At 44.4% G+C, this 26,636-nt stretch overlaps 1 protein-coding gene and 1 long non-coding RNA gene across 2 annotated transcripts in view; one reads left to right on the top strand and one right to left on the bottom strand.

Moving 5' to 3' along the window:
* Nucleotides 1–26,636, top strand: part of LOC137478891 (uncharacterized) — a 369,499-nt gene that overhangs the window by 239,833 nt on the left and 103,030 nt on the right. The gene's annotated exons all lie outside the window — the stretch shown is intronic.
* CACHD1 (cache domain containing 1) overlaps nucleotides 1–26,636 on the bottom strand; it is an 86,156-nt gene that overhangs the window by 53,757 nt on the left and 5,763 nt on the right. The window contains exon 2 of the mRNA XM_068198958.1: nucleotides 3,131–3,193. Within this exon, the coding sequence (XP_068055059.1) occupies nucleotides 3,131–3,193 (63 nt within the window). The remainder of the gene's footprint in view (nucleotides 1–3,130; nucleotides 3,194–26,636) is intronic.

The following is a 26,636-nucleotide window of genomic DNA, read 5'->3' as shown; positions in this document are numbered from 1 at the left end:
CCTCCTTCAATTTAAGTCTGTTCTCCCTTGTGGAAAGTCCCTGTTCCTGCTTCTCTGGATAACACTGAGAATATATTCCATTACTGCAACCAGGATGCAGGAAACCACTTTCCAATGTGCATTTTGTCACGGAAACCAGCACTCATTTGAGGTTTTCTACCGGCCAGTACCTTTGGCAAAGCTTCCCAAGACTTATTCCAAGGAAGACGTTAAACAGGATGCACAGCAAAACCTAGAGAGAGGTCACAATTCCTGAATCATTCTGGAAGTACATTAAACACACAATAATTGCCTTTTATTGTGAGGTTCACAATTCATTAATGCGTGTGAACACGCCACTTCTCACAGCCAGGGAACGTGCTGTGCTCAACAGCTAAATGTAATTTTTTCAGCACATTTCAGATCTATTTCCTCCCCAAAGGCCTCTTTGCCCAGTCCAAAACCAACCAAACTAAAAATCCAACCCAACAGCAGCATGGCCTGAGCTTGTCAAGCCTTTTCTCCTCAAAGCTGGTAAATCTACTCCTGCTTGAGAGCATTTCACCCTCTCTCCTGCATGGAGCCCAGATCCCTTCTCTCCACATCACGGAAAGCAGATGTCTGGCAGGACACTGAACACACACTGACTTCCTTGAAATTAGCTAATGTAGATTTTCCCCTCATAAAACTCCTCCTGTCCCACTTTATTTACATCACTTACTCACACCACTGCATTCTCACAACATATGAGAGTTCTCTGATTCTGAAATAACTCACAGGGAAGGAATCCAAGTTAGTTTTGGCCATTGCCATCCCATTTTTAATAACCTACTCAAAGCAGAAAAGGCTTTATCTGTCGGGTACAAGAGTGATTCTGTAACTGCAGACCTTAAAAGTGTAACCAGCTCAATGCTGAGAGGTAAAACTGCTCCTTGTGTGGCACGAAGAAAGCCAAAGGTGTTGAACAGTTAGGCCTGAAGGCCAACAGCTGGAATCTTTCACTTTTTCAATAAACTGAGAGTCATTATTTACATGGTTTGGTATAAAAAACCCACAACCCCCACAACAATTCGGTGCTCTGCCAAAAAAAAAAATCCCAGCTGACATAAAACTGTCATTAATTGCCTTTGGATATCAGTTACTATGAAAATGTTAATGAATGAGCAAAGCAGAAATGAGATTTCTCTGGCAGGGGATTTCATTTGCTTACATTTGTTTGCCTTTGCTCAAGATGATCCCAATCAATGTCCTACTCTTATAAAATTCGGGTTCTGTTGCTGGGGATTCATTAGGGCTAAAAGATCTGGTTATTAATGAACCAGAAGTGCTCAATTATTCTTCCATCCACTTCACTGTAGAGCTTTTAAGCACAGTAATTACACTTTAGCAGAGCCCTGTTTTCTCCCCTGACAGCTCCAAATCCATCACCCCACCTCCAGTGTTTGGACAGCTCTTTAAATCCACTTGGGATGAACACAGACATCTGCTCTGGGAAACAAGGACTGTCTTTTCCTCAGTGGAGAATCTGTAGTCAGGACTTCAAAGAAGTTTTAATCCAGTTTCTTGGTTTCCCAAAAACAGTTTTGCCTTTCAAAAGCCATCTGATACATCTGATCCAGCCCACATGGCCCTTCTGTGGTGCACAGACCACCCAGAAACACTCCTGGAAATGCTGCCCTACACAACACAGACAGAGAGCCCATCCTGAGGGATGTCGGGATGGTCTGGGATTTAAATTGTTAAACTCAGGTGACAAGTACATTCCCATGGTCCCTCTGCTTGCAAGCACCCACCTGGGCATGCCTGCAGGGAAGGCAAAGCCTTCAAAAAGGCTGGGGAGAGTCTGGAGCCCCAGGAGGGGCTGGGGGAGCTGGGAAGGGGCTCAGCCTGGAGAAGAGGAGGCTCAGGGGGCCCTTGTGGCTCTGCACAGCTCCTGACAGGAGGGGACAGCCGGGGGGTCGGGCTGTGCTCCAGGGAACAGGGACAGGAGGAGAGGGAACGGCCCCAGGCTGGGCCAGGGCAGGCTCAGGGTGGGTACTGGGAAAATTCTTCACAGAAAATTCTTCATTGTCCAGCCCTGGAACAGCTGCCCAGGAGTCCCCATCCCTGGAGAGGTTTAAAAGCTGTGCCACATCCCCCAAGTGGATGTGGCACCTGGGGACATGAGGTGGCCTTGGCAGTGCTGGGGAATGGTCTTAAAGGTTTTTTCTGACCTAAAAGTTCCTTAGGATCCCATTTGAACCAGCTCTGCTTTGACTTTTTCCTCAGTAAAAAATTAATGACTGGAGACGTCACCATTTCCAGGAAACACTCCAGGACTTGGAGCGTTACTTATTTCTGTATTCCAGGAGCAGCTTGAACCCACATGAACATGCCATGCCCTGACCTGCTCTGGGAAACCACAGTGGGGCTACCTGCAGGGCTGAACTGCAACTCCCTCTTCCCCAGGGAAAGCCCCACTCTGATGAGCTTCTGTTTTTCCTGAACATTAAAACTGGTTGGATAGGGGTCTGGGAAGGTCAGGTTACTCCTGAAGGCTGAGCAAGTCCATGCTTAGACTGGGAAGAAAATCTGGTTCTTTGTTCCATTTCTTTGACCAAAACCCATCACCTCTACCACAAACATAACTGGGACTTTAATTTCTGAAAGAATAAAACATGACCTATTTGATCTGTTTGGAAACTGATCCAAAATTCATTTTAAAAATAAACACACGTATTAAAATGCAAACTGCCCATGTATTATCTCAGTGTTAAATGTTGAAATGTGTTCCTGTAAAACCCCACAAAATTACAAGCACCCCTCAACCACACCTCTGATGCACAGTAGCTGTCCTGTATTTCCACATCATAATAATATCAATGGGTTTACTTTGAATTTGAAATTTAAAAAGAGATGAAACATGAAAGCCTGACAATTAATGGGAGCTACTTCACGAGGGCTGTCCCTTTTGTTTCCAAGGGACAGCCCCACACCAAGCAGATGGAAAGGCTTTGCAAAATTCTCAAAAGCATCATCAGCACATGCAGCCCATCCCCATTTCTATCCTATTCCTGACTGTGATCTGAGGTTAGGAAGGGGCCACAAATGCAGACAGAAAGAATTCCTTGAGCTGACTCTGCCAGTGGAGGTGAAGGGGTTTTGGACTCACCTGCTGAACTTCGCTTTCTCCATTCGATATTTTCTCCGTGTACACGAAGGAGTTGAATATCCTCTGCAAGAAAAACCAGAAAGGATGTGTGAGAGGCTTTTTGGTCATCAGTGTCACAGGAAGCACCTCCAAAGGGTGGATGGGTGAGGAAGTGGGCTCAGAGAAGGACCTGGGGAGTCTCCCAGTGGAGGCTTCCCAAGGGGAAACATGTCTCCATGTGGGATCTGCATGCAGAGGTTGACTTTGGAAGGCAAAGACAGAACAGGGATTTTTTCCAAACATCTGTTTATTTACCAAACTGACATAAGGTGCTAAAGATAGTTCCACGTGCAAACTATGACCCTTCTTTTGCTAAACATTTAACCCAATATAACTACTTTAAAAAATACTTGTTTCCAACTAAAACGTGAGACGCTGGGAGCCAAATTTAGTATGTGGAAAAGAGACAAGTGAGACCCAATTTGAACACAACCAGATCAACCTCATTAATAGCAAAAAAAAAAAAAAAATCAGAAGATAGAAGTGTGAGCTGTGTCCTCCTGTGGGAAGCTCAGTTCCCAGGGGGAACAGGTGACAACCACGATGCCATCCCTGTTTACAGACACGGAGGAAAAAACAGTCAACGCCTTGTTACATTCTGCTGAAAAATAAGACTGGGAAGGTTTGGGGTTACACCAACAGCATTCCTAAAAAGTTTGCCTGATCACCTGAGCTTCTCTTCCAAGATTTCTCACTTCCAAGGGCAGCTTTCCCCTTGGGGACAGTGGGGCCGTCCCCATTGGAAAATGTACAATATCCCCAAAACATTCCTTTGCTCTCTTAACAGCAATCAGCAGTATCAATAGCTGTAACAGCAGTAAATGGAGGTTAGTTAGGCTGTTAAGACGTTTCTCCAGGAGAGCTGGGGCTTCACAGAGGGAATGGATCCCACTTCCATCAGTGCTGAGTCACACACATGGCCCTGCAGCTGGCCAAGGACAGGGATTCCTAAACACCCTGGATTGCATTATCAGCCCTAACAACTGAAATTAGTAAAAAGTTTCAACTTCATCCACATTCATCTCCCTGACAAGTCTTGGAGTCCACAGCTCCAAGGGTTTTTTTTGATGCAGGTTCAGCTGATTCCCTCCCAGCACAGTTACAGGCAGCAAAACCAGCCTGGAAATCCTTTGGTGTGCTCCCCATCATCACTTCCCCTTACCCCTCTCCCTCCTGAGGACTTGAGGAATTTCAAAAATGTGAACTCTTCATTCTGTAGAAGCATTTGGAAGGGCAGCAATAAATCTCCTTGGCTTACAAGGCTCAGAGAGCCAAGAAGGGGGGGCAGGGGAAGGGAAAAAAAAGGTTTCTACTTTTAAAAATTGCCCATACATCGAGACTTCATCGAGACTTTTGTTTAAAGTTCTGCTTGGGTACTTTAACTACAAACATGTTGGCTTTTTTCTTCCCTCCCTCATGAGATGAAAAGATAACTTAAACATCAGAAGGAAATACATTAAAGCATGTCATTTTGATGCAAAATGTTTTAAATGAATTGAATTTTTCTGTCCACGCAGCGTTTAGTGTGCAGACATCAAAAGGAATGAGGAGGAAATCAACTGTCAGCTCCTGAGAATGGAGCTTTCTGTCCCTAACACAAAGCTGACCCTTCTTCCACCCTTTTCACATGTAGCCCATTTATGAACTTGCAAAATAATGCCAGAGAACATCATCCATGGTTATGTAAGAGTCACAGTGCAAGCAGGAATTTATTTGGTTTGGTTTTAACCTATTTTTGCTTGATTTTGAATTAACTAATTTCTTTTAAATGCTCTGGTATATTCTGTTTTAATTAAAAGCACTGTGCATGACTGAGAGGAGGGAGCAGGAATTCCTCAGTCAAACTAAGCACAGATAATGAGTAAATCAACAGTTAAAATCAGGTAAGGATTGAGAGTCCAACCCCGAGGCTACACATGAACTGCTCTGCCCCTGCCTGGGTCCAGTCCCTGCTTGGGATATCTGCTCCCTACTCAAGAATTCCTGGGCATAATTCCACCCTAGGGGGAAAAAACATCTTTAAGCTAATTTCACTGACTTAAAAGTGCCCTAACTTTAACCAGAAAATCAGAGCTAAGTGGCAACCTCAAATGAAGTGGAGGAAATTTCACAGAGCAGAGCAAAAGCCAGCCCCACACACAACCTCAGGAAAACAGTCTAAATATTTAGGAGAACTTGCCCTGCAGTTTACACAGCCCATTAGCATCTGTACTTTATTCTCCCCACCCCTCTTGTTTAATTGGAGCTGTGGAGCAGATGGCAGCAGGCTCAGCTCCCTCACAGAACAATCCCACACGTGTTTAATGAGATGCTTGCCCGGCATTATTTGCCATAACCCATCACCACTCGCCCTCCCAACGCAGGAAGGCTGTGCTGGATCAGCATCTGGATCAGCAGCCAGCCTTTCCCCTCATTCAGTAGCCATCCTTTGCTCTGGATCAGCATCCAGCCCTTCCTCTGGATCAGCAGCCAGCCTTTCCCCTCATTCAGTAGCCATCCTTTCCCCTGGATCAGCATCCAGCCCTTCCTCTGGATCAGCATCCAGCCTTTCCCCTCATTCAGTAGCCATCCTTTCCTCTGGATCAGCATCCAGCCTTTCCCCTCATTCAGTAGCCATCCTTTCCTCTGGATCAGCATCCAGCCTTTCCCCTCATTCAGTAGCCATCCTTTCCTCTGGATCAGCAGCCAGCCTTTCCCCTCATTCAGTAGCCATCCTTTGCTCTGGATCAGCATCCAGCCCTTCCTCTGGATCAGCAGCCAGCCTTTCCCCTCATTCAGTAGCCATCCTTTCCCCTGGTTCAACATCCAGCCTTTCCCCTCATTCAGTAGCCATCCTTTCCTCTGGATCAGCATCCAGCCTTTCCCCTCATTCAGTATCCAGTCTTTCCCCAGCCCAGCATCCAGCCTTTCCCCTCATTCAGTAGCCATCCTTTCCCCTGGATCAGCATCCAGCCCTTCCCCTCATTCAGTAGCCATCCTTTCCCCTGGATCAGCATCCAGCCCTTCCCCTCATTCAGTAGCCATCCTTTCCCCTGGATCAGCATCCAGCCCTTCCCCTCATTCAGTAGCCATCCTTTCCCCTGGATCAGCATCCAGCCCTTCCCCTCATTCAGTAGCCATCCTTTCCCCTGGATCAGCATCCAGCCCTTCCCCTCATTCAGTAGCCATCCTTTCCCCTGGATCAGCATCCAGCCCTTCCCCTCATTCAGTAGCCATCCTTTCCTCTGGATCAGCATCCAGCCTTTCCCCTCATTCAGTAGCCATCCTTTCCCCAGCCCAGCATCCAGCCTTTCCCCTCATTCAGTAGCCATCCTTTCCCCTGGATCAGCATCCAGCCCTTCCTCTGGATCAGCATCCAGCCTTTCCCCTCATTCAGTAGCCATCCTTTCCCCAGCCCAGCATCCAGCCTTTCCCCTCATTCAGTAGCCATCCTTTCCCCAGCCCAGCATCCAGCCTTTCCCCTCATTCAGTAGCCATCCTTTCCCCTGGATCAGCATCCAGCCCTTCCTCTGGATCAGCATCCAGCCTTTCCCCTCATTCAGTATCCAGTTTTCCCCTGGTTCAGTATCCATCCTTTCCTCTGGATCAGTATCCATCCCTTGCCCTGGTTCAGCCTTTTCCCTTGAGCTGCTCCTCCCTCAGCCATGGAATATCTCCATCCCCACCATCTCTGCCAACATCCCAGCACACATGTCCTCAAGCCCTCAAATGCCACCTTATTTTCCTTCATTTGCCTTTGTATGCAGTAATTAACTGGGAAAAACCCCTTTATTTTTACATCCAGGCGGAACTATCCCAGTGCTGTGACTGAAGCAATGTCTACTTTCCAATACTAAAAAATAGTGTTGGAGAGTTTGATTTATCCTGACACTTTCCACAACAGCAAGAGGATAAGTGGAAACAGCCTTAAGCTGAGACAGGAGATTAAAGTTAGATACCAGAAAACTTTTTTCATTGTTTTTGGGGTCAGGCATTGGGATAGGTTGGTCAGGGTGGTGGTGGAGTCCCCATCCCTGGAGGAATTTTGGATCTGGGAGATGTAGTTCAATGGTTCCAGTAGGGGTGGGTCAACAGCTGGACTTGATGATGTTAAAGGTCTTTTCCAACGCTGATTATTCTCTGAGTCTACCATTTCAAAGCTTATTATAATCTTCCTAAAGATTCTTTGGGAATTATTCAGACACTGGAGAGCAACAGCACTTCCCTGGCTGTACCTGCAGCTCTCTGCTCAGGTTTAGGCTCAGTGCTGCTGCCAGGGGCTGAGCACAAAGCCCTGAACCATTCCTGCGGCCTCTGGCAACACCCAAATCCTGCTCCTAACCCTCCACAGCCCTCCTGCTTGGCTACACAAACACCAGCCTAGACAGAGAAAATCCTGGTGTCTGCAGGGATCACCACCAGGGAGGGATCCATGACAGCTCCTCAGGCAAGCTGGGAGATGTGGCCCTGTTAGCCTGCAGGGGATGGCCTGGATGGAGCCCTGAGGAAGCTGAGGCTTATTTTCCAAACACACATTCCCAAAGTATCCTGCTCTTGCTTTCCTAAGCTAAGTACCTGGCTGGGTCAAAGCACTTGCAGCTTCCTAGGGAATTCTTCTGTGGTACCTCCAGATATCCTTTAATGACTCCAGCTGCCTGGCTGTTAGCTTTGGACAACAGGACAAATATTTGGTAAGACAGAGAAATCAGGAAGTAATGAGGAATTCAGGAGCAGGGGGCTGGGACAGGGAAGATTTGGGCCACCAGCATCTAATGCCTGGCACAGGTGGGGTCTGACAGTGATGGATGGGCCCAGCACCCAAACCACATCTCAGGGTAGGATGGAGTCAGGTTTCCCACCAAGCCAGAGATAAGCTCGAGTTCAGCTCTGTGGTGTCCCAAAACATCCTTACTTAAGAGACTTTTATTTATCTGAATCTGAAGGCAACTCAGTTTTAAATCTGGGAGAAGACTCTAAACCAAGCACAGCATAAAAAGTAAAATGTTAACTGGCTCGTTCCCTCAGTTCCTCAGGATGAAAATGCACTGCAGTGAGAAAAACACTTCCAAAAGCCCCAGTCTGACTGTCAGCACAGCATCAAAACAAACAAACAGCCACCACCCCCAAACCTCCAAGGTCCCCAACCAAACACAGGCACCAACTGCTCTGCAGAGCACTCAACCATTTGCACATCACTTTATTTGCCAGACACAAATCCATCTCCCTGACAACAAAAATAACATTTTTTTTGAGACAAAGAGAATGAGAGAAAACAAACACAGGATTAGTAAAATAGCCACTGAGCTGTAAATATATTGAAGCTGCTTCACCATCCATACAAGCCATTAAAAAAAACAAAACAAAAAACCCAACCAAACAACAACAAAAAAACCCTAAACACCCATCTTTCTGCAGGTTTAGTGCATGGACTGCCGTCAGATGTCATATTTGAGTAAGGACTCCATGACAAAAATCAGTAATATTAAAGAAGTTATACAGAATAATAAAATATATGTGCGTAAAATACAGGCAGAATTAGCTCAGCAGGGCTGTGATACTTTGCAAACTTCAAGCAGCCCCTAACCAGGCTCTGGTTCCTACTTGAAAGGTTAATGTTTTAAGAAGTGGTGAGCCAACAAATATCCAACAAATCCTTTTCCTGGTGGAACTCACCCAGTGAGGCTGTTTTCAGGGAAACATGTGGCTTCTGCCTGGAGTTTATTTTTGCAGTGTCTGAAGCCATCTCGTGTTCTGTTTTGTTACCATTTTCTAAAACCAAGGAACATTAACTAGAGACTTCCCAGGAGATCAGGGACAAGCTCTGTGCTTTCCTCCAAGAATTTCCAGTAAGGCAAGGAAGAAGCTGAAGTGGATTGGAGGAACACACAGGGAAAGGCAAATCCAGAGGGATGGGATCACCGAGGGCAGCAGCTATAGATCTGAAAGGAATATCCCAACACCACCCTTCATACACCTTTCTCCTCCTGTGGGTTGGAAAAAAAAACATGTTTTCAGAGGGGATTTAACTAATTAATGCTCTTTCTCATTACATTATTTGTGGAGCAGCCACACACACCTGAATCAGAGAGGAAAGTGATGCTGAGCTCAGCTGAGTCACTGCCTTCACTGGCTCTTGGAAATCAGAACTTTCCTAATTCATTTTTCTAATTAATGCCTCTAACTTTTCTAATCAATTGTTTTAATTAATCTTGAGCAGTGTGATTTCCACTTTAGCCAGCACGTAGCTACCTTTCTTCTCAGACTGATATTATTGGAGTTTGATTGGAAAATTGCTGAAATTTGAAGTTTTGCTGAACAAACCCTGATGAGCTTCAATGAGGCTGAAAACTGGACACCTAAAATGCAGATTTTATATCCCTCCAAGGAAATGTTGCAGAAAGCAGAAGAAGAGCCTAACAAAGACAATCAGCACGTGCTGGAAACTCCCTGTCTGAGAAGAAGATACTAAAAAGACTGAAAAATGTGGATTAATTAACATGAGAACAGAGAAATCAATAACCAGCAGAGGACAGAATACTAATTCATAAAGAGAATTATGTAAGTTAGAACCAATTAACATTGCAGGCTCATAACACACCCTTTGGGTGCACACATTCCCTAATATTTAAGGTTTTAAGTGGGGAAACATCATCTCCCTTCCCACTTTTTCTTTTCATGAAGATTACTCACCGAGCCCCTATTTGGGATTTATCCCAAATTGTGAGTCTCATCCCTCTAAGACCCAAGCTCCCACCACCTTCCACCAGGTGCCCATCACATTTCTGCAGCACTGGAATATACTCTGGAGAACTGGGATTCAAGTTTGATCTTAATTTTGATGGCCAAAAGCATCTCATTTATAGATTGATATATAAATATACATAGTTAACATTTATATTTCAGCTGGGGGTGGGGGTAAAATCACATGAGATCATTTCAGGCCTCAGAAGGGGGATGGGGAGTAGGCACAACACTGAAAAGGAGCAAAGGAGAGCACAATTCTTATGAATTTGTTTCCTTGGAAAACTCTGGGCATCTGCAAGGAGAGAAAACTCTGGAAAACTGAGTAAGTGCCAAAAAATGCAATCAGGTTTTTTTGTCTTCTTTTTCAAGGGACCAGAGAAGAGGAAGGGGAAAAGGGTGAGAGAGGGGGAAAATACCCCAAGAAAATGAGTTCCACATGTTCAAGAGATTATTCATTTAGCCAATGTAACTTGACTAAGGTTATTCTCCTGACAATGTGTATGGCAGAAAAAAAGAAAGTCATGCTACCCAACCCTTCAAATACAAAGCAGATGGGCTTCTCAATGGCATTGGGTTTCTTTTCCCTACACTTACTCCTCATTCCAGCCTCTAGGATGTAAAACTTAAATTACTTCTATGTTTTTTTTCAGATTGAGAACATTTTGATTACTGAACTCTTTTCACCTTACTGCATCTTGTTGCTCCTTTTCCTTTTAAGAGAACCTAAAATTGAGCGTTTAAAAGGAGAAAACTGACCAGAGCCTTCATTCTATTGGGAGAGCTCTGGGTTTCAGTTTTCTGGTTTGCTTTCAAACTCACGTCAAAATGACTAAAAATTGGGACAAACTTAAGCAGCAGCCCAAGACTTGTAAATAGCTGCAATCCTAGAGCCAGAAGGGTTTGATACCACTTTAGTGTAATTACTGCGCTTCTCCAATTTGCTCAAGAATTCCATGTACAGCAAGTCTGCAGAAAAGCCATGGATCAATTGATGTAACATTCCAGGCAGGATTGTGTAATTTCACAGTAAAGTCAGGAAAAAATACCAAAGCACAAAGGGACAGACACATCAGGAGAGGTGATTTTCCCTCATCAGTTTTACATGATTTAGGGTTTTGCTTGGAGAAATGTTGAAGCATAGGAACTTTAAAAAAACAATACCCAAGCAGACAACCTTAAATCCAGGGATTTAAAGATAATAAATCACAGCGCTGAACTTCTGTGCATGAAATGAATGGGCTGATGGCAACCTAATTACAGAAATGTTTGCTTTAAATGTCCAAGAGTATAATTTTTCAGGATCTCTCAGCAGGAAACCATCAGCATCCACAGGATAAATGTCCCAAAAGCCTTCCCTACAACCTCTCTGGAACGGGAGCTGTCTCCCAGCAGTGCCTGCATTTGGAGAGACACCCACATGAAAAGTTTTAACACAAACTGCACTCCATGTGCAGGTGTTTGCACCAAAACACCCACACTTTTGTCAAGAGATAAATAAAGGATGAGTAGTAACCTGACAAAGACTGGCAGGACATAATTATCTCCCTGTCAGTCAGTGTCTGCAGTAAAAACTACAAGGTTGATTTCATTTACAGTATTAGTTGCACTAATAAGTACAGAAGTTTTAAGGTCACCCATTTAAATACCTCATCTGCATCATTTTTATATGATGATTTGTATATTATTTATATTTTATATAATCCCCACCCTCCGTTCCCTAAGAAGAAACGGGGGGGGGGGGGGGGGGGGGTTCAAATCTGTGCAATTTTAAATTCCTGGGATGAATCTCTCTCTTGAAATTTAAAAGAACCTTAAAAAATAAGTCTAGAAGATAAAACACTTTGCATTAATTATATTAACCACTCTCTGGCTGTAAAGTTATTTTCAAATAGCTGTTACACTCCAAAGTGCCTCCAGACACACCAGGAGGGCCTGAGGACCGCAGCAGGTCTGGTGCCACCTCAGCTGTTCTGCAGCTCCCTGGGGACACGAGGCCACCCTGGGGCTGTGACCCCACATTTAAAAGGGGGGTCAGTCACCAAACACTTCCAGGAGCAGAGGAGAGGCCATTTAAGCTGCACTGATCTGACCTCGGGGTTTGAAATCCCCTGGGAGGCTCTGTGGGCTTCAGGAAACACCATTTTGCCACACTTCAGTGCTAATGAAAAGAGAATTACTCATCCACCAGCACTGGAAATGGGTATTTTCCCCTCTGCTCCCAAAACAGGGGAGGAATGAACTCAGACATTGAGCACAGTGATGGATCTGACAGCTTGGTATTCCACGAGCCAGAATTCCACCTGGAACCACTGATGCCTTTTTGGGATTACCTAAAAACCCAGGCCAGACAAAATTAAGGGACTAGAACATGGTTATATCTATTAAGGGGCCTTCAGGTACATTTAGAGCAGACAAAGCTTCCCCTCTTCAAGGGGCTGCACCCCAAAAATTGACAATGGGTCACAGGTTTCACGCTTTCATGAGTTCGGTCCATTTGCATACTGGGGTTAATCTCCCAATTACCGCTTCAGCTAATGAAGTCATTTACCCCCGGTTTGCTCCCCACAACTCACTTTTGTTCCCATCTCTCTGGCCTGAGGCAGTGAGGAGCCCCTGACTGCCAGGCCTGGAGAGGCATTGCTGTGTCTGCCCAAAAACGGGACAGCAGCGGCTCACACCGAGTATGGAGTTGAGAGTGACGCACTACAGAACTGCAGGATCACAAACACAGGAACACTGAAAAGCTCAGATCCCGAGGCATCACCATCAACACCCTAAACAAACTGCATCCTGCAACCCAAAAATCAACAGACAGGCGCAAAGTAGCAAATAATTCCTGGGTAAAAAAAGCAGAGGTAATCCCTGGAAGGAAGCGCTCAAGCACTTTCCCAAGGAGCTGAGCTGTCCACAGCACCCAGAGGTTCCCACAGTCCCTAGGACTGTTCTTCACTTGTTTTTCCAGGGAGCTGTGGCCCAGCACAAAAAAAAATTCCCAGTATCAAAACCTTGGGAATGCTTGCTGGGAGCTGCTACTGAACTTCTCCCTGGTGTTGAACTCGTTATCTCGGGCCACAGGAGGAGGCAGAGCAGCCCTCAGAAAACAAATGTAATCTCCTGGAAAGAGCACAGCCATTAGATCTTATCAGTTTGAAAAAAAAAAATTAAAAGATTGAGACTGGAGGAAGCTCATGAATTGAATTCTTACAGCACTTCAAAGCAATTTGTGCATGAATGCAAGCATTTATTCTTCTAATTAAAAAAGGGGAAAAGCAAGCCAAATAGCAAGACATCATTTACATGAAAGAGGGGGGAGTAAAAAAACCCAAAAAAACAACCAACAACCAAAACTCAAACAAAACCTCCAGTGTTAATCAAGCACAGAGTGGATTCCAACCCAGAAAAAGGAAAGAAAACTCCAGATTTAATGAGGGAAGGCGAGGATGAAGGAGAGGAGCAGAACTCGCCTCAGTGCTTTCTCAGCCATCCCACAGGAATTTCTACATCCAGACTTTGGGAGCAAAAAATCATCAGATGTTGTGCAAAGCAGGGATTTGATTTTATTCCTGCCCCCTCGTTTTCCAAATGAGCCAAGGGTGGGGGCTCCAGGGTCCTGGCTCTGGGTCCCAGGGGATGGGATGGTCCCACCACAGCAGGGATGAAGAGAGGTTTTTGAAATATGGTTTACCCTAAATAAAGATAATGATCCCAACCTTCTAAAAATGAGCTGTCCTGAAACGATTATAAATATATTTGCCCTTCAAACACTAAGCAGCAAGAAGTTACACTCAACTCCAATTTAAAAAACACGGTGTGCTCTTCTGAGGAGCTGTGATTGTGATTAACAACCCCAAATGATTTGTGTGCCTGAAGTTAGCCTCAAATTAGCAGCTGAAATTTGTAAGAACTGCTCCCCAGAAAGTCTCCCTACAGGCATTTCACCTATGCAAACACAACCCCTCAGGTCACTATGCAGGATTTTTTCAGTCTCCACTCAGGCATCTCCTCCTGAGCCAGGGGAGGAGCTTTTTGCAGTTATTTCAACGACAGGGATGCTCTTTGGCTCCAGATTCCCACACATTCAAGCCACACATCCTTGGAGGATGTTCTGCTGGGTTATCCCAGATTTCCCACCGGTTATCCTCAAGTTTTCAAGGGAGAAATGCACTACCAGCAGCTTCAGCTCTGCTTGGAAGAACTGCCCATTTGGGGCTTTTTATGAGGTCAGTGTTATTGATCAAAGACAGAGACATGGGAGAGAAATCACAAAAATCACAATGCAAGAAAGCTACAGAGCAAAGAGGAAAACCAGCTTTCAGGATGTTTAGAAACAGCCCGGGCTCTTTTGGAACATTGTTTTTTCCTCTGCTCTGAGTTGTTTTTACCTCCCCAGTGCAAACACATCCAGGAAGAGACTGGGCTGAGAACTGCACAATCCCAGCTCTGGAGGATGGAATTAATACCTCAAATTGATATCAGATTCATGTTCTGCAACCTAAATCACAGCAGATCTTGCCACAAACCTGTAAGCACAGTCCTGGGACCCTGCCCATCCACACAGTCTTGTAATTTCTGGCCAACAGAGCACAACATCACGAGGACAGGGCAGCCAACAGAATGTGGGAGAAGAGTTCTACTGTAAAAAAGGGATTTAAGCTGGAGGGAAGCAGCTTTTCAGAAAAAAAGCAAGCCAGGAAGTTGACAGTGGCGGCATTAATTCCTTTCCTGATGGGATGTCGTTGCCAGTTGGGTTGTACCTATTAAAAAGATCAAAAAGGCCTCGAGTGCACACACATTGTTAAAATTCAAGCAGTGATAGAGGCAATTATTATTTTTCACTCCCTCTATAAATATTATCACAAGCTGCTTTTTCCCCAAACATTTACAAACTACGAAGCAAATCCACTGCTTCTGGTAAATGAACACAAACCAATTTCTCTTTCAAAACAGGAGAGAATGATTTGACCTCTTTTTTAATCTCCAGTCATGTTTAACTTTGTCTAAATAAAATATTTTGGAATCTCTGGAGAAAAGGCTGCTCGTTTACTCCAAACAAATCTCTGCTGTGATTTCCTTCTATGAACTCTCTTATTTGAGAAGCACTTGTGCTGATCATGGGTAGTGTCATCTTCATTAAAGATAATCAAGAATCCCTAGGCAGATATTTGCACTTGAAATTAGATGTTTCATAATATTTCAACATTTCCTAACATCCATTCATATTTAATTCTCGAGGATGCTTCAATGCACATAAAATATGGATCAGTCCAGGCAGTTTTCCAATTAGAAATCATTCTGAGCACGAGGCCAACAGGACTGAGTGGCAAACCTGAAATTGAATTAAGGATTTAAGGCTGGATAGAGACCACCTCCAGCTCAGCAACTAAAGAAATTCCCTTTCTTTTGCCTTTCTGTGCAATTATCTGTGTGTTGCACATCTGTCTGAACACGCAGGAACGACACCATAATCCACTTTGGGATCGGGATTAGCGAGTTCAGGCTCCAAGGAGAAATAAAGGCATTAACACAGCTTTGAATGGAGAATGGAAGTGGATTAATGCTGCTCAGGGAATGAATATTCCTGTTGTCTCACAGTCACTCCTGCACTGGTAGCAGGATTTGATTGTCAGGAAGTGGAGGGGAAAAAAAAAAGATTTAATAGGCTGAAAAATTTTCATTACGCTGATAATGATAATTTATCTTCACAAATTAATGAATAAATTTCAACTTTAATAAGTTGCTGATACCCAGGAATTAACTTAGGTCCCTGTTTCAGCATGGAATTTGTATTTTAATTTCCAGATTCCATGTGTGTTTTTGCATTGGGAACTGAGAGACACTGGAACAGCTCAAAACCCGTCTCACCTCCCCAGCGGGACTTTTACTCTGGTTTTCCACTCCTAACAAGGACACAAACACAAGGCTACAAAATCAAAAGCATCAGGAAATATAAAGTTCAAAACATTCCAAAAAGTTGGAATCCTCAAACACAGAGGATGAAAAGGAAGGGTGTGAATTTTAGGGTCAGAATGAATTGAAAGAATACTGAATTTCTTATGAAGAAAAAGTAAATTATGAAAATTCTCAAAGCCATGCAAGGCAAATCCCTTCTCTAGTGTCTCACAACATATTAAATCAGGGTTACAAATTAGGGTGACAAGAAACTCATCAGGCACAGCTCTGCGACACCCCCAGGTGCTGCAGCAGGAGCAACCACCACCACCTGGCTCAGAAACTGCCCCCTCGGCAGTCCCAGCTCCTTCCACAACTCAGCTTCACAGCATTCCCTCAGGATTTATCCCTCCAATAAAACCCAGTCCTGAGATTCAGACCATTTATCAAAAGAAAGTCCTCATGCTACACCCAAGGCTTGAACCCCGCATGAACCACTCATTTAAGAGTTGGACTCTATGATCCTTGTGGGTCCTTTCCAGCTCAGAACAATCTGTGATTTTCTTTCCCTCTATTTTAAATATGTATCCCCTTTCCCACGCCTTGGAGGATTGTTGTTCACCACAGAGGTTACACAGATGTTAACAACCACCAGAAGAGGCTGCTCAGATTTCCATTTCTCCACCAAAAAGGTACTTTTCTTCCTTCTTCTCCACAGGGACACTTTTAGCACACAGTAGTAGAGGAGGAGCCACAGCCACGGTGAGATGTGAGGAGTCCATGGCCTGCAGCTCATCTGAGCTGAAAACAGCCTCCAACCACTTGTTTTTTTGGGGTAGAAATGTACTGAGCAAAGGAAAAACACAAAAGAAAGGCCGAATAGCCATTTTCTTGCCCAGACAGAAACAAATCCCAGCACCACATCTCACAGAACAAGAAGTTCTGCTCAGATTTTACAACTCCGTAATTTATTACCACATTCATTCCAGCAGATTTTTATTTTAAATATGAGCTCCCCCCCAAAAAGCCACAATTAGGTTTTCAAAGTTTTTTAATTTTCCTTTCAGTGAGGTATTACTGTATTTCCTTGTCCTTGGAGAGTTTTATCTGGGATTACACACATGTACCAAAACACAGCTGTTCCACTTCTTGGCTCCTTTATTTTTTTCCCAGAGAAAAACCTGCCTCTATCAGGCACCCAATTAGCTGCTCACTATCAAAAGGCTGCTTGGGCCTTTCATCTGCTTGAAAACTGGATTCAAGTGAGAGGGTGTCATGGAAACTGTGGCTGGGGTCATTTCCTGTTGCAGTTTTTCAGTCACCAAAAATAAAATAGCAATAACAATAATGGAAGGGTTTTTTGCTGATTAAAAAAAAAAAAAAAGAGTATTTGTTATCCCAGCTTGCAAAGCAGTAGCTGTGTGAAAGGAAAATTAATTATTTTTCATGAGAAATCTTCATCTGACAAAGTAGAAACTGATTTCAATTCAATGTTCAACTCTCCCTTAAAAAAACCGAAGATCACATGTGCAGAACTCAAAACTTGCAGCAAATATGCAGTGAAACGAATGAAGAATTTATAATTAAAAGCCCAGCTCACAGTACTACCACAGAGTGTTTGTTTCTCTAAATATTTCACTGAACACTGGGATAGAAAGTGAGGGATAATTATATAGGAGATTCTAGCTAATGAGCTAAGGACAGTACTGAAAACTAAAACAAAACAAAACAAAAAAAAAAAAAAAAGGGAAAGTTCATGAACCAGGGAGCTTTTTGGCCTTAAGATAAGTCATAAATAGACATAATTAAAAGTTAAAAAAAAAAGAAAACCTAAGTCCTTTTCCAGATTTTCTTCTATTTTGATGAAAAAAGAGGGAAAGAAAAAAATTTGCACACATTCCCAGAAAATGGATTTCTTAAACACAGAGTTAAGGGGGGGGAAACAGGAAAATACAAATAAATTCCTCTTAGAGAGGAATTCAATCACAGCTCTGACTTCTGAGAGTGATCTTTGGTGAGAGGAGATTGAGGAATACCTGGCACACATCCATTTATGAGCACATTTAGGAAGGTCCTCACTTGGTTTATACAGAAAATGCCACAAGTTCACTTGGCAAAAAGGCCTTGAGTGCTTCGTCTCTAAAAGCCTCTTCCAATAATTCAGATGAAATCTTCCCTCAGCTCAACGACACCAATGCAGAACATCTCGGTTGATCCTGAGACAAGAAGTGCTTCCCTTCCAAGCCCCAGAAGAACAGAGCCCAGCCCTCTGCCTTTCACCCCGTTCCTGTTCCCCGTGGCCACGCACGTTCCTCTGGCAGCATTTCCCAGCTGAATTCCCTTCCAACCCCTCTGAGGGCACCTGGGTGCACCCTCAGCCACCACACAACCAACAGCTCTGCCCCTGGAGAAGCTGCAGACGCTCAGCTCGAGGCAGACAGAACAACTTTGGCTCTCTTGACGCGATGGAGTCTCCGGCGTGGAGAACCAAGGGCAGACACGTGGACGAGGTGGAGACAGGCAGCCCAAGGCAAGGAGCACGGGGAGGCTCATTGTGGTATCCCCACACGGCTGCTGGAGCTGCCCAAGCAGCTCCTGCATCTTCCTCACCTGGATGTTTTCTTGGGAACACATGAGCAGTGTTTGCACACCGACCTTTCCCACCAGGGATGGCTCAGGTTGGACACCAGCAGGAATTTCTCCATGGAAAAGGTGGTGCCCAGGGAGGTTTGGAGTCCCCACTCCTGGAGGTGGCACTCAGTGCTCTGGGCTGGGGACAAGGTGGGGATCGGGCACAGCTTGGACTCCATGGTCTTGGAGGGCTTTTCCAACCTTAATGATTCTGGGATCTGGCCAAACTAGAAACCCTACTCCAATCGCATCTATCCAATTTCTAATTTAATTAAATATGTGCATTTTCTTGTGTATGTTCCCCTACTGTTTGGGGTTTTTTTTTGTTAATAATCTTCTCTCACTTCCTCTTTACTCAGCAATTTCCAAACTGGAATAGATTTCCTGAAGTTTTTGCAGGAGCTGAAACGCTCTCTGCTTGCAACCCCACAAAGCACCACGTGAATTAGCAACAACACAAAAGGAGACATCTTTATCAGACAATCCAGGATTATTTTTTGCTGAAGTTTCCCTCTTTTTGTTAACGGAAAGCTAATGTCCACTAAATTCTTGTTCTCGTGAAGATTATTATATCCATAATATCCACAACCATTATTATATCCATATCCACAACCTTGCAGCCTTATTTTTTGAGGATGAAAGGTAAGGTTAGAAAAAGGGTTTTTAAGAGCCACACACAGGAAACCAAATGTAGGTGAGAGATTAAACAGAAGATGAAGGACAACATCAAATCTCAGTTGACAAAAATAATAAATAACAAAATATTAAATAACTCAAATGCTGTTGTGGTACATGGCCATTACAGACAAACCTGAAAAATAACGGGACTGAGAAAAGTTGTCCCAGTGTCCCCAGGTGTGGCTGCTGCTGCCACAATCCCAGCTGTGATTCCCGGGAAAGCCGAGCTCATGGGGAATGCAAAGCCCCAGCTGGGGCAGGAGGAACTGCAGAGTTCAGAGCCCTCCCCCACTGCCATCCTGCTCCCCATTATTCTCCACTCAAGCTGAAAGCCACAAGGGCTTTTCCTCAGCCCCTCCGTGTCAGGCAGACTTGGGAAGCTCCGCAGGAATTGCTGAGGGATCCAGGAAGGCACAAAAGGCTCCTGCCACAAAGAGCCCTTTCATCTGGGCCGTGTGGCCATTAAACACGTCCTGCTAATGTGCATGCGCTTTATAAAGTGATTATAAAGTGAAGGCTCAGTCACTAACTCCACTGCACGATAAGATAAAAATCTTATCAGTCTGTCACTGGAAAACTGGGGTTTGAAATGAGGAGCTGGGAGCGCTGCACAGCTCCTCTGAGTAATGCTGAGTACAGCCTGGTAACCCAGCTGAACGTGGATTTTGTACGTTTTAAGGCTTTCATTTCTTTGTTTGGTGACATTCAGGCACCTCACGCTGCTCAGGAAAACATGGAAAAGAGGATTCAAGCCCTGACAGTGCTCCTGCACCAAAGATGATGTTCTGAGGACACTGGAATTGCTGCTCTGGCACGTTGGAAACAGAAAGTTAATAAATAAATAAATTATAGAAATGATAGATCAGATCTTGCTGTTACATCATGGATCGGGATGAACTGCTGAGCTGCCACTCCGGCTCTTACCAACACCAAAGCAGTGAACAGCCACTTTATCCTCTTCCTCCATCTTTTGCCTCCCTTTCCTTTTCCCACAGGGGCTCAGCATCTCCTGAGATTCTGAATAACTGAGGTAGGTATAGACTCCTACCAGCTCTGTGAGAAACTTCTCTTCTGTCCACCAAAAGGAAAGAAATGTTTTTCAAAAAGTAATTTTAAAAAATCTCTTTTCTTTCTACATCATCAAAGCAAAGGCAGAAGTTGAGAATCCTCCTCAGCATGGGTGTGGCTGTGGGCCAGCTTTGCATTCCAGGCTGTGCAAACTACAGCTTGCTACAGCAAGGTTTCTGCATTTTAATTATATTTTTAGACTTAGGGCCCGATGCTGACACTGGCTCTAACTTCATTTCTGAGCAAGGATCCCAGAAAGGATCCCAAACAGGCTGTGAATCTATTTTCAGGATTAAAATTAAACGTCCTCTCCCAGCAGCAGCAGCAGCAAAACTCCAGTCCATCTCCTCATGGGACAAGGAGGAGGAGTGGATGGTGGCAGAACTGCTGGGGTTTGCCATGCACACCGTTATCAGGTGTGTGCTCCATCCATCCACATCCCTGCCAGGAACAGAGAATCCCAAACTGCTCTGGGTTGGAAGGGCCTTAAATCCCACCCCTGCCATGGGCAGGGACACCTCCCACTGTCCCAGGCTGCTCCAGCCTGGCCTTGGGCACTGCCAGGGACCCAGGGACAGCCACAGCTGCTCTGGGCACCCTGTGCCAGGACCTCACAATGAATAATTTCCTCCAAATATCCCAGCTAAACCTGCTCTCTTTGGATTTCAAGCCATTCCTCTTTCTCCTATCCCTCCATGCCCACATCAAAAGCCCCTCAGGGGTATCTTCCATCAAGCACAAAATTCCAGGGGATCTGTTGGCATCCTGTTACTTATTCCCTATTGGAATAATAATAACAATGTATTTAAAACTGTATATAATGTAGAATAAATGTAATAATGTATAATAATGTATATAAAAACAATTATAATATTGTTGGAGAGGTCCCTGCCACACCAGAGCTGCCACCAGGCCACCTCAGCTGTGCAGAGTGTGCAAGTGCCACAGGCAGGGAAGCGGCCTCCAGCACTCCAGTGGCACTGGGAAGCAAGGAGACAGGGAATGGCAAACAGGGAATGGCAAAAAAGGCAGAAAACAAGGCAAGTAGAGGCCAGGAAATGGTGGAGTGACACGGGAAGGCAGCAGAGACCCAGCCCTGCTGCTCCTGGCCCTGCACTGGCATTTGATGTACTTGGCTCCTTCCCAAGGAGCCACAGTTTCGGATCCAAGGCCCTGGACAAGAAGGGACAGTTTTTGTAGCAAAGTTGCAGGAAGATGTGGGCTAATAAAAAACAGGGAAGAGCCTGGAATGAGCCTGACCTTCACAGTGTGCACCTGCACTGTACATCGGGAACAGCTTTCTTTACAATTCCGAAGAATCCCAAACTAACCCCTTCCTTCACTACACATTTGAATCACTATAATCCTGCTGATTTTTCCTCTGCTTCATCCTGACTTTTCAGGCTCTGTGAAGCCATCCAGACAACACACACACACACACCAAGCAGGTCTGACGTTTCCAACGAGCCTTCCCAGAGCAGCTCTGCATTCATTTCATCCCCACCTCACATCTTCCCTTCCCAAAATAGCTGCTGCACCTTTGCTCCTCAAGGAGAAATCCACCATTGCAAGCACTGAAAATCATGGTGATGGATGCTGGGTTTCATTTATTTTTGGAAGCTGAGATTCTATTCTTGGAAAGGCAGGAAAAAGTAGCATTTCAAAGTCTGAGGTTGCAATTACCAGAATATACTTTTTTTTTAAATGTATTTCTAGACTTTCAGCCAACCACTTGCTGAATATATACATAAATAATGAAGGGGGAGGCAAAATTCTATTTATGTGACATCACAGTGAATCGATATTTTAAAATTCATGAGATTGAATTTCACACCAAATAAAATAAACAACTGGTCATTTCTATTTCTATTAAACAAGTTATCATGGCTGTGTTGGGGTTGCTTTAATTCTGGCTTTGCAGCCAGTAGTTTCAATGGAAATACAGCATCACCAGTATGTCAGTATTTAAAATTTCAGAAACCAAACACAACTTTTGGAATAAAATCCTGTGTTCCCAGTGGTGAGCTCAGCACAGCAGAGGTTCCTCTCTGCCAAGAACAGCTGCATCATCAGCAAGCTGAATTTAACAACTTCAAGACCACCAAGCATATCCATCAAAGCAGCTACTGAAATGATCTAGGGATTGTAAAATAGCAGCAGAATTCAAAAGGAAGAGCCAGAATAGGATAATTTATAATTATAGCTTCATCTCAGTCAAAATAAAAAATTAAGGAGAAGATTTCTTGTTTTCCCCAACTGCACTAATGAGAAGCTTGGCTATTAGTGCCATTCGGTTTGGGTTTGCAGCCTCCACCTTGGTGAAGCTCATCTGAATCTAACAAACTCTCAGAAGATCACAGTTCCCATCCTCCTCCTGCAATGCATGTGAATATTAACTTTCTTCCATTTTTTAAATCAGAACCTCCTTCAAGGAAGACACAAGAGACTGTATACCCAGGAATAAGATTTTCTAATTTTAATCACACAGATCAAATTCTGAAATCTACAGTTTAAAAGCAGGTGCCTGACCACAGCTGCCTCATGTGACAAACAAGCATCCTCAGTGCCTATTCCTGCCTGCTCCAGAAAGTGCAGTTTTGCCTCTAAAATGCTGTGTGCAGCTGAACTCCACCAAAACAGACCAAGGGAATAAATCCCACATCACACCTGGCAGTCCTGGACAGCCACTGGCAAAAGGAATCAAAGACAATTCTGAAATTCATATTCCAGACAATTCCTTGGGCAAACACTGTGCCCAAGGAAATCGAACTACCTACAGCTGTAGCTTATTTAAATTAAATATCCTTTCCTTGTTAAAACTGCTAAGTGTATTAACCTCAAATTAAAAACACTTCTGTTTTTATCCTTCAGTGCCTTCCACACCACACAAAAATCCTGTCTCCAAAATGTTGGTTTGGCCCCTCTGGAATACACCTGTCCATGAGGGCTTGACCAGACTGTTGCCAACTGGAAATAGAGAGTAGAGGGGGGAAAAAATGGCTTTTTTTTTTTTTTTCTTTCAGCTTCAGCTTCCAGTAACAAAATACAAACTGCAATTTAGGATCCACAGAGTGGAATCGGCTCTTCCTCCTCGTTTCACACTCCTTGCAATGATGGGAGATCCTGCTTCCTTCTTATTCTCCCAATAGTCTTTTATCAAAAGTCAGAAATCCCAGGCAATTTCAATATTGGAAAAAAGAGGAAAAACAATCTGTTAATTCACTGACCTCGAACAAGGCAATAAAAATATCCTGGATGTGACCTCCTTCTGTACCCACCTCCCATCAGCAGCTGCCCCTGGGCTGGTTTGCAATGGACAGGCGACCACTAAAAGCAAAACTTGCTTTCTGGAAAATTTACATCTGCTCCCACAAAACGCACAATTCCACAGCCACGCCAAGGAGTTCATTGTAGGGTATTCCCAACAAGCTCTCCTGCCTTCCAGCACATCCAACACCTCAGCAGCTCCTTCAGCCCCAAAAGCCTCACACCACTCCTTTTTCTCTTCCAGTACAAGTCCATCACGACCATAATCCCAGCTCCCAGGGTTTGGGAAGCACCAGGAGCTGAGCCATCCCACACTGGAGCAATCCCACCTGACACCTCCAGGAATGGTTCCTGGGCAGCAGCAGCTCTGCTGGCACCCCACAGCTCTCCTCAGCTGCAGCACTGCTTGTCCAGTTCCCAGTTTCTCATCCACGTCACGTGGAGAGGGGAAGGACAAGGAATCATCACTGGCAGGGAGGACCACAGAGCTGATCCCTCCTGGGAAAAGTGCTCTGATTTGGATAAATCCCACACCTCGTGCTAACTCCCCATCCATTTCAGTGCCAAATGCTGCTCTGACACTCCTGCCCCACACAGTTTGGGGTTCCTTTCTTTTCCAACAAATGAAAGGCTCTCCTGGCTCTCCCTGTGGCCGTCCCAAGGGCTGGGAAGCCCTTTCCAGCCCTGGCTCAGAGCCTGCTCCTGCTCCAGGCAAACAGGTTCCCACTGCAGCCATTTTTGGGAGTCTGCCCCCTCTCCCCGCAGCCCATCACCACAAACTCCTCCCCAGGTTTTGTCTGATATGAGTCCTGAGGTGAAGTACAGCCCAAAAGGAAATGTTTCTAATTCCCTCTTTGCTGAAAGGGAGAGAAGCAGGGACTGAGCAGGGCCAGGGAGGTCATGGGAGCACCTCAGCCCTTTGCTGTGGTACCACCACATCATCTCTGCCAAGCTGAACTTATCTCCACATGCACTTTGGTGTGAAATCCCCCAAAAACAACCCTACCAGGCTGAACACACCAGAAATTCTGCTTAAGGCGTTCCAACTCCTAGAAACTTTTATGGCAACTTCCAGATGTGTCTATTTTGAAGGGTTTTTTTTCCCCTGGACTCATTCCCACCTGTGACAAGCCTAAGTATAGCCAGAAATTCCTACAGCATCGCAGGTATATGTGCAAAAGAAGGTCAAAACTGGACAGGAAGCACTGGCTAGACACTTCTGCAGACACGCTGAAAGGAAAATTACAGTTTTTTATCCAAAAGGTGGAAGGGAGTTCAAATCAAACAGTCCAAGTTGTGCAAATCTGTGAGCTCAGAGGCCAACAGCACCACAAAAAGCTGTTTTTATCAGCTGCTCCTGGCTGGGAAGCTGCTAATGGGAGATGTAAGAGTTTGCTTTTACTAATTATTGTAATTGTGCAAATATACTTTTGCAAAATCTCTTGGGAGACTCTCCATGGAGGCAGTTGATAAAGTGACTCCATTAACACTTTTCCTGGGATTGGAAATGACTGTTCCTGATTTGTGGCACCGGGACTGTTTCAAAAGTCAGCTCAGATTTTCACTGCTAAAGCAGACACATAATTTCATCCAGATTTCTGCACAGGGCAGAACACACAGAGCACAAGAGTCAAGCAATAACTTGGCTTATGTTTTATATCAGAAAAGGAAAATTTCCACAACAGACATTGCATAAGCACTAGTGTTTTTATACTGTTTTCCATGGAAAAGAGAAGACAAGAAGATCCTTTCAGATTTCACTAACATTGCATGGTACTGAACAACAACAAGCTACAGGAAAATGATGACTGAGGAATGAAGGCTATTTATATTTTTACACTTTATTCTGCATTAGACCTACAATACAAGAGCTATTAATCAAAACCTCAGCAACAGTTTTGACATACAAAACAAAGCTTGACGCATTAGATAAGTCACTAAAATTGCAATTATTAAATTATATTGTTCATCTACAGAAAAAAAATTAGAAAGGAAAAAAATCTAGTATTTTCCTGTTCAGCTGCATCAAAATAAACCATTCCTGGGCCATTATCCAACCCTTATCCAGGAAATGTTGCCATTTCCAGGCTTCACAGAGACCCAAGCTCAGGTAGCCCCAAATCCCACTTTCATCTATGGAGTGCCCTAAAAATGGAAATAAACAAAATCTGGGCTACTTCCTTAGAGCTAGGCACTTCCATACAGGAAGGCACTGAACTGACAAGGCTCCAAGCATTTCTTGGCCAATTCCTCCCCAAAAACTGACAAACCACAAAAAAAAAAATCTGTTTATTCTTAATTCTCCCTTGTAATATACAGATATAAAAGAAAAACTGGGAAACACACACAAGAAAACTTCTTTTTTTTCAATTCAAACACATCTTGCCTCTCTGAAAGAAGAGAATTTCTCGATGTTTTTTGACAACAAAATTTGGGTTTTTTCTCCCCAGTGCCTAGCCAGGCTATGACAGCAGAGCAGCTTCTCAGGCACCAACCACTCCAAAAAAAAAGACTGCATTTCCTTGTGTGCCTTCCTTGTGTTATCAGCCCTGCCACAGCTGAGATCCCCAATCACTTCCCAGAATATTTGAATTCCTGCTGTCCCAGGGACTGCAGGATCCCCGGGCACAGCTCATTATCTGCCAGCCCACCTTGCTGCTCCACATCCCAACTTTTATCTGGCCGGGCCAGCTGCATTCCCGGGGTTTGAAGTGGAATGTCAGCCTTGGCTGATGCCACATCACTAAGAATGCCCCGACCCTTTGAAGAGACTCAAAGCTTAATTAAAAATTCATATTTGGTCTGCCCTTCCACCAGGACCTCTCGCTGTCTTTTGGAAATGTTTCATGGTAGGAAAAAAAAAGGAATATGTGTGGAAAAGGATAAAAAACTTGGGTTGTCAGAGAGCCTCGGATAAAGCTGCTGTAGCTCGATTCAAACTAAGGCATAATCATGGAAAACAGATAAGGTTTAGCTCTACTGGTTTCTATTCTGTAATTATTACTACAGCACACACTTCTGCCAAATAATATTAAAACAACCCAAAAAGGCACAATCGAACACTTAACAGCCTTCCTTACTTACGGGGTTTATTTTGTATTTCAGCTTCACAAGATGAAAATAATAGGGAAAAAAAAAATAAGCCGTTTTTTGTGCTGAGGGTGCACAAGGTCCAAGTTTCAGAGCTGAAGGACATGGGGTTTTACACCAC

The sequence above is a fragment of the Anomalospiza imberbis genome, chromosome 9 (genome assembly GCF_031753505.1).
Source record: "Anomalospiza imberbis isolate Cuckoo-Finch-1a 21T00152 chromosome 9, ASM3175350v1, whole genome shotgun sequence".
NCBI classification, from domain to species: domain Eukaryota; kingdom Metazoa; phylum Chordata; class Aves; order Passeriformes; family Viduidae; genus Anomalospiza; species Anomalospiza imberbis.
Note: the sequence above shows the minus strand (reverse complement) of the source record. Positions and strands in the feature narration are given on the sequence as shown.